General features: G+C 44.1%; 1 protein-coding gene across 1 annotated transcript in view; it reads right to left on the minus strand.

The window, feature by feature from the left end:
* Positions 1-5643, minus strand: part of ATXN10 (ataxin 10) — a gene marked incomplete at its 5' end in the record, with an annotated part of 103776 nt that extends 98133 nt beyond the window's left edge. The window contains one exon of the mRNA XM_084272372.1: positions 5519-5643. Coding sequence (XP_084128498.1) covers positions 5519-5643 — 125 coding nt within the window. The remainder of the gene's footprint in view (positions 1-5518) is intronic.
* Between the last annotated feature and the right edge of the window lie 3062 nt (positions 5644-8705).

Below are 8705 nucleotides of genomic sequence, written 5' to 3' on the forward strand. Positions count from 1 at the left end.
GTTCCACCCCAATATGAGGAAAAACTTCTTTAGCATGAGGGTGACCGAGCATTGAAATGAGTTACCCAGAGAGGTTTCTCTAGGTAATCCTGCTCTAGCAAGGGGGATATACTAGATTATTTCCAGAGGTCCATTCCAACTCCTAACGTTCTTCCAACCCCTAAGAATCTGTGAATCAGCAGCTATCCTTAGTACACAAGGTTTTCCAAGTAGAAAGAGCAAAATATATGCAAATAATTGCCCCACAGGCCTTTGCAGAAAAGGAGCTGTGGGAGAGTTTTTTTCATCTCAGAATTCCTACAGTCCTCCAACAGCTCTCTGGAATCGAAAAAAGCCAACAAACAAACGCATATAGTTAGCATGAGTACACACGACACGGCACGTTGGTTTAAGAATCAGAAATGGATTTAATTAATGAACACAGCTCAGAATATCCAGCACTAGGTGTTTCAGAAAAAGGTATCAGAATCGCCATTATAAGAGAGCCTGCCACAAATTCCACCAGAGAGAGAAAGAGCCGCCAAGAATGCCCATGGCTTCCCTGGCATCATTCTGAATTGGGCGAATCAAAGCCAGAAATGAAAGCCAACTCTGTCCACTTGTGCAGAAACTCCCCAAACAACAAAAAAAGAAAGCAAAAAACGCCACTTCTTAGAATGTCAAGACTTGGGAAAGCAACACTACAACACAATAAGCATGTAAGAGGTACTGCATGAATGGATGAGAGAGATGATCCTGCTGCACCAGGTGGCTTCACCAAACTTCCCAGAACTGACATGCACATCTGCAGACAATCTGCCACTCAGATACACACAATGTTTCCAAACTACAGATATTCACATACTCTCTTCCCTGATTTTAAGTTCAGAAAGGACATGAGGGCAACACATTCTAAACATCACTAACTCACTTGTGATACTACATGCTGGTGAAAGGAAGCCACACCAAAGAGTGCCTATGGCATTGCTACAGGAAAGTTCAGTAAATCTGCTCACCCAATACTTCTGACAAGTCAAAGAAAAGGGAAATCCACACACAGCTTCCTTGAACCTCCAACAGACTTGTGTACTCAAGATCAAACAGAAAAATTTACGATCTCAGACATAAGATTGCAGCGTATCTCCAAAACTATGAACAGAAGAAAGTGAGATAAGATGTAAATTAAACAGAACATGCTCACACAGAAAACTCTTCCTAACGAGAATTTTAAAGTTTCTCAATTAAACATTAGTGGATGACACAGGATTACCTGTGTTCTGCTGCTTGCTCAAGTGTTTACATACTTGCACAATTAGAAATTCCACCTACTCTTTATTCTAAGTGACCACACATCCACAAATCAAACCATAGCATCACAGAATCATTTAAGTTGGAAAAGACCCTCAAGATCATCAGATCCAACCATCAGCCTCATGCTACCAAGTGTACCACCAGATGAGGTCCCCAAGTGCCATGTCTACACATGCCATCCATAACCCCCTTAGGCATCTGAAGACCGTCACATTTCCCACATCTGCTCCTGCCATGCTCTCTTTTCTAGACTGAACAAAACCAACTCTGTCAGCCTTTTCTGACAGTCCACATTCTCCACGCCTCTCATGACTCTTGTTGCTCCAACAGTGACATTTCCCTGTTCATCTGCATCTTAATGACAGTACAGTACATCCAATATTAAGGTCTTTTAGGGTGTGGAGTAGAGTTACAAGAAAGGAAGAGCACCATGTACTGTAAGAAATACAACAATGTACACAAATCATTAAATTATTACAAAATTAGATTTCGGATCTCCAGGAAATATGTATTTTACTCTACAACCTCACATTTGAGCAAGACCAGTACACTTACACGATCTCCATCCACAGTAAAAACAACCCCCACCACAGCATTAGTGGGAATTATTGGGAGGAGTGTAATACCATGGGGAAATATCAAAGCTGCACAACAAAGACCAAAAGCAAAGCTGGCCCTCAGTCACAAAGTGGACCCTATATAACCAGAAGAAGGTTTGGAATTTGCTTTTAAGACACAAGAAAATACATTCATGGGGCCTGAACCTTCAACTTACAAGAAGAGCTCCTGCTGCTTCATGACAGGCACGCATGCCAAAAGAAGATTCAGTAGCTGACATACCACAGTATATGTGGTTAAATGCATCCAGGCACAAGTTCTTCTAAACAGCACAAGAGCTACAGTCTGGTAAAGGAGCACCCAGCCAGGCCCCATCCCAAATACACAAAAGCCACATTTTCTGTATTGAGTGAAGATGCCACACAGAACATTAGCTGTTAGTCAGCTGAGTTTTTAAACACTGAAATTATTCTAAAATAGGAAAACTCTCAGCCCAACTGCAGTTTCCTTTGTATTTGCCTAAACTGTGTGTTGGATTAGGACATGCAATTGGTAATTTCCTGACCCAACTTCAAAATACAGAAATCAGTCAGTGCAAGACCATGTGCACTGAATGTACAACATTCAATTACTTGAAACTGAGAAATGAAAAAGCTCCAAGTACTTTTGTGCCTCTACTTATGAAACTACTGGTAAAAAGATACCTTACAGCTATTCTTAACCTGGAAACATTCCTACTCTTGTTACAGTTATGCAGCAGGAGTTTTAGTCAGATACTGGATCACAAGTACACTGGGCCATTGTGACAACTTTTTTCTCAATATTAGATTGAAAGTAAAACACCACCTATGAATACAGACATTTCCAGTAAAATATGAAGATGAAACTCTTGCCTGCCCTAACAGCAGAAGCGTGAGGAACACAAGGAAGCATCTGTCCTCATTGTGACCACAGAAGCAGGAGTTCTACCTATCAGTGAGGAGAGACAGAACTCCAAATCTTTCTCTTCACATACTATGAAAGAAAATTAGCGTCCTTAAGCCATAACTTTCTGGGCAGAAATCAAGTCTGTTCCTACAACTGAAAAGAAAAACCTGAAGTGAACAAACAAAAAGTTGTTCCATATAAATAAGGAATGGCTTAAAGTCTGTTTGGTAAAGTAGGATTCTATTCAGGTAAAATTTAAATGCAACTCTTGTACTTAAGCATTTATCATTGCACTCTGGCTGTATGCTACAGTGACATTTTCATTAAAATAAAAACCCAAATTCCCAATTTAGTGAAGACAGGAAGCGTTTAGCTGAAATTAAGATATCAGTCAAGAGAGATTTCAGGTAACTGCTCCACAGCAATGTTTACCCTCATTAAAATACCCCAAACAAAACAATAACTTTTTTTCACTGGTACAACAAAGATTCACATACAGACAAAACCAGCAGCTATGAGTATTTAAAATGTGTTTTTAAAAAGGAAAATGTTTTCCTTCCATAACCTTTTCCCTAATCTTTAAGTATTTATCAATGAAACAACAAAGTGCCTGTTAAGTAACCTTCTATTGTAAACAGGCCTTGACATTCACACAGACCTGCTCTGGGGATATTTCATGGACTTCTGTTTCCTATGTTTTGTTGCATCAGACAGGCCCTTCACAATATGCTACTGCCACCTGTCCTTGGTTCCAGCAGCAAGTATTCTGCAGAAACACAAAAGGAAGCAGAAGGGTGCAGCCCTCAGACAAGAAAGACACGCACAATTTCTTGTTAAGTCAAAACAGAGAGTCAGAATTCATGTATCCATGCCAAAAGGAAGATTCTTGTCACTCGGTGGAAGATCTAAGTGCTTGATTGCTAAAACCAGAAACTATACCAGATAATATCCTAGTGAACGCAAGAGTTAGAAACATTAATGCAACCCTATTCAAAAGGCTAGGGCTCCAAAAATCATTAGTCAGGAATTAAGTGAAAAACAACTTTGCAATTCTCAAGTTTCATCTTTCAGATATTTACATAATTCCACTCCCGCAAAGAGATTGACTAAAAAGCCTTTAAAGTAATACTCCTGGAAATAAAGACATTTTCTTCCTATTGTAGATTAGTAAAGGAAGCTTAAAGAAATCAAGCGACCTGCTCCAAAGCACTGGAAATCTCAAGTAAAGCACACTGCTGAATTCAAGTCTACCAAATTCCACACCATAGTCTCATAGTTGGGGCATTACTTTCCTCACCTTATTTACTTCTGAATTTGAGACCACTAGAACTCACATTTTTAAAATTGTTTGGTTTCTGAGCACTGAACAATCACATAATAAGAGAACTGCAACTGAATATCACACCTTCAAATACGAAACATCCACCGGTTTGCTCTGTTCTGTCACATTCTATAGGACATAAGTTAACAAACACTACAGCTTTGTTCTTCTGGAAGGGCAATTACAGTGTCTCTCTTGCAGCTTGCCTGCACCCACAAAACTCAGTAGTTTTGGGGAATATCTACTCCTCTGTCAAACAGTGGCAGAGGTTTTAGGGAGGAAGGTAAGAAACTGGCAGAGAATGCATCAGTGACTAAGCACAAAATCCACACAGGTCCTCCTCTCTTCCTAGAGAAACTGAGATCCTAGGAAAATATTTGTAAAGTACTTTTTCCCCCACCTCTGAGAATTAAAAAACAAAACAAACCAAACCAAACAAAATCAAACAACTACCATTTTATGCATTTCTTCTTTCATATGAGTTATAACCTTCAACAGCTACAGTTGGGATGAACATGAGCTTCACACCACCCACAGCTACCTCCCTGGAACCCTTACTGTAAGCCCAGTCACGCAGCTGAACCCCTGCATGCCCAAACTTTGCCAAAGCCAACAGCGTTGTGCCACAGTGTGAAAGCCCCTCCCAATGCTACAGGGACAGTGATGCTCCCTATTAGCCATTTGCTTCCTCCATTAAGCACGAACTTTCTCTCCCTTTCTTAAGGCAATTACGGGGTACCCAACCCTTTGCCCCACTGCAGTCAGCGGCCCATCGTGCTGCAGAGCATGTGCCTTCAACCAGAGCCTACGGCAGCCATCGTCCCCAGGCCTTGGGACACAGGTGCAGCTCCATCACCCAGCAGGGCCTCACTCAGGCAGCTCCTTACCCGCTCCAGGCTGCCCCGCAGGGCTAACTGTGGCTTTTTTGCTCCCTGCGAGGGCTCCCACAGACACGACGCATTTGAGCACACCTGCCCTGAAAAGCAACTGTCGTCACCTGGTGAGACACAAAGCTCTCCTCCCTGCCCTGGCCTCCCTGACAGGTGCACGGGGACACAAGCAGACAGCCAGCCCTTCACAGCACCCCAAGGAAAAGGAGGGGAGACGGGACAGATGGCTCTCCCCCTGGCCCCAGGGGTGACGGCCGTGCTCCGCACGAACGGACCCGGTCCGGGGAGCGGAAACTTCCCAGCAGAGACCGGCCGCACCGGGCGGCGCGGGCCCCTTTCACTGCGGAGCCTCCGGCTCACAGCCCACACCCCGCGGGGCAGCTCTGCGCCCGGAGCAGAGGCGAGCTCTGCCGGCCGGCACCCGAGCGGACACGCCGACGCAAAAAGCACCCAGGCCCGCCGGCACCGCCGCTTCCCGCCGCCGGAGCTCCCTCCCCCGGCTCACGTGGCCGCCGACGGCCCCTCCTCCTACCTGGGCTGCGCCTCCCGGAACATGCCCGCCAGCGCCCGGACACTCTCCAGCCGGGCCTCCGGCGCGACAGCCATAGCGCACCCGAGCCGCGCCGCCGCAGCGGACAGCTCTCTTGCCGCCGCCATCGTACGCCCTGCCCCGGCACAGCCCAGCTCCGCCCCCCCGCCGCGCGGAAATGGCGGCGGCCCGGCCCCGGCGGACGGGCGGTGCGCACGGCGCGGCGCTCCGCGGGGCCGGCCCGGGGCCTGGCGGTAAAATGGCAGGCTTGGCTGTGGGGGTGTGACACTTCACCTTCTCTCTTCCCCCGCCCGCCCCCCCCCCAGCCCCCGTGAAAAACGGCTTTCAATTCCGCCTCCTTCCGAGGGCCCCCGGTGGCCCCCGGGGCTGCTGCTCGGCTGTGCCCCACGGGGAGTGGACGAAGGCTGGAGGTGAGCCACAGGTGTGGTTCTACCCTTCATCCCTGTAGCTTTTGGAGATATCTACTTCTAAGTGGTCCAAATAAGCATTTTCACATGTTCTAAGCATAGATATGGAAAACATATTGGGGGGGATGAGTAGGAATCAGGCTTCCCATAGATAAAAGGACTCCTCCTAGCCAAACACTCTAGAAGGCCTTGTTAGACTGGAACTAAACTAAACGTACAAAGATAGTTGGAAGGAACCTGAAAGCAATACTGGAGAGTCCAGTGGGGAGCTACAGAGGTGATGAGGGGACTGGATCATCTCTTGCGTGAGGAAAGGCTGAGAGCTGTGTCTCTTCAGCCTGGAGAAGACTACAAGGATCTCATCAACACTTAAAGGGTGCATGCCCATCAAGAGGATGGGAACAGACTTTTCAGTGGTGCCCTGTGACAAGGCAAAAGGCACAAACTGGAACACAGGAAGCTTCATCTGAACATGAGGGAAAACTTCTTCACTCTGAGGGTGACAGAGCACTGGAACAGGCTGACCAGAGAGGCTGTGGAGTCTCCTTCTCTAGAGATACTAAAGACCTGCCTGGGCCTTTGCAGCCTGCTTTAGGTGATCCTGGTTTAGCAGGGGTTGGACTAGATGACCTTTAAAGGCCACTTTCAACCTTCCACATTCTATGAGTCTATGATTCTGTTTAATAAACTTGTATGTCTTGGATTACCAGTGGTGTGGACTTTTTATTATGTCCACTCTCAAACTTGTTCATACTTTTTAAAGTGCCGTGTCCAGGCCTCTTCTTGGTAATTACTGTGTATTACTAATGCAGAAACAACTTGTTCTTGACAGTTCTATAGTAAAAATAGCTTCAAATAACAAGTAGAATTTGTTTAAGTATAAGATGGCAGTTAAGACCCTTTGCAGTCATGTGAGTTCTTCCTTTTAACAGTTCCTACAACTTTTAAGATTTGCCTGTTCATGAGGAAAGAGTAACTTGTTTCAACTGCAGTGAAACTTCAGACTGAGAACAGTGAAGCATCAGTATGCTGTACCCAACGGTGATAACTCTGAGGAAGATACAACTACAGCCTGTAACAACATTGTTCTGCACATTTGCTGTCACCACCAATTCAGGGGGTCTGAGCAACCAGCAAGCTACAAATTTAATGAAGGAAGCAGTAGAGTATACTGAAATCCAACTAGAGTCACACATGTGCTCTCTGAAAATTACTGCAAGTATGTAATTGCGTATTTTGTTTTTTATTCTCTGAGTAGGGAGAGAGTGTGCCCAGCAGTCAGACTTTATTCAACTTTTAGCATCCTTTACCTGCCATTTTGCCTGTCTTTTGTCAAACGCAACTCTTGTAAGCAACAATTTTTTGTTTACCCTTTATAAGCATTAGTCTTTGGAGATTTCTTTTCAGTGACATCTGATGTTTTAAGGTGGCCATTAACCAGCTTTTACTTCACTAAGTGTACAGATTTTTTAGGCAGTGCACTGAGGAGTTACATTGCAGAATACTTCAGATCAAATAGATGAAAATACAGACTAGACCATAGATGTCTAGGACATCTACAGGGATGTATTAGTTTCCTAATTGAAACTAGTACATTGTTAAGGCTTCAATTTAACTCCAACAGACATAGAGACAGAAGTAACTCATTCTTACCCTGGGGCAATGTAAGATAGCATAGAGCAGCTCCACGTATAAATATTTTCTTTTTAAAAACACTTACAAGGCAATGCAGAACAGAAAAGTTTGTTGGTTGCTGGTCTTTTTCCTGGCAATTTTAACAAAGTCCTGATCTTGGTGATATCTTCTTCCAACAATTTTCATAGGCCAGATTTACCCTGTTCAGACTTGCTGCCTGTTTCATCCAATATGTCCTCAATCAATAGTATTATTATTCATAGATCCTTCAGAAAAAATAGTTTTGCCTATATATATGATCTCTTTTCATTTTATTTTCCCACCTTAAACAACCACAACGTTTTTGGCTTTCCTCAATTCAGTCTTTCCATGCTTTTATTCATTCTCAGCAACGTGCACAAAACCACCTTTCTTACAAGGCTATGCAATACTTTGAGATAGGCTTCCTATAAGGGAGTTTTGTAGAGTCTTAGGGAGATCAATTATAGAATTTAGTCATTTTTACCAGATTACTTACAGATGTTAAATCTTGAGCTCATCTGATCAGCCTGGTCCTGCCAACACAGGCAGACCCCTTAAAGGTCCAGTTTCCCCACCAAAGAGCCTACGGTCTAAATAATATTTATTTTTCTTAGTACAGGTTTAGAGAACTACAAAGAGGGAAATAATCCACCCAAACTTGAGTAATCCATCTGAAAATAAAAAGATGCAGAACCTATTTTTAAGCATTCTACAGCAAATTAAAAGGTCAACCAGTCTCTTGAGCCACTGGTGTCTGAAGCTGAGCACAGAGAAAGATCCATCACAGGTGAGAGTAACTCTGGAGTGAGAGTGTTCCCCCATTTCAGCAAATGCTGGCTCTGCAGGAGGCAAAACTGGTCAGAGACTTTGAATCCATCATGGCTCAGATGTTGGTCGCTTGTTTTAATCAAAATATGTATACTAGCCTTGCCTTTTTTTTTTTTTATTGGAGGTAAGAAAAAATTTGGGCTCTGGAAAAAGTTACTTCACACTAAAGAAGCAAATCCCACAGCATGTTGTATTTCCGGCATAAATATTAGTTTTCTGTCTCTTATTTTGGGCCTGCATTAGATTAGGTATGATTTGGGCCACAGAGCTTTGAAGCT

The sequence above is a fragment of the Gallinula chloropus genome, assembly GCF_964237585.1.
Source record: "Gallinula chloropus genome assembly, chromosome: 1".
Lineage (NCBI taxonomy): Eukaryota > Metazoa > Chordata > Aves > Gruiformes > Rallidae > Gallinula > Gallinula chloropus.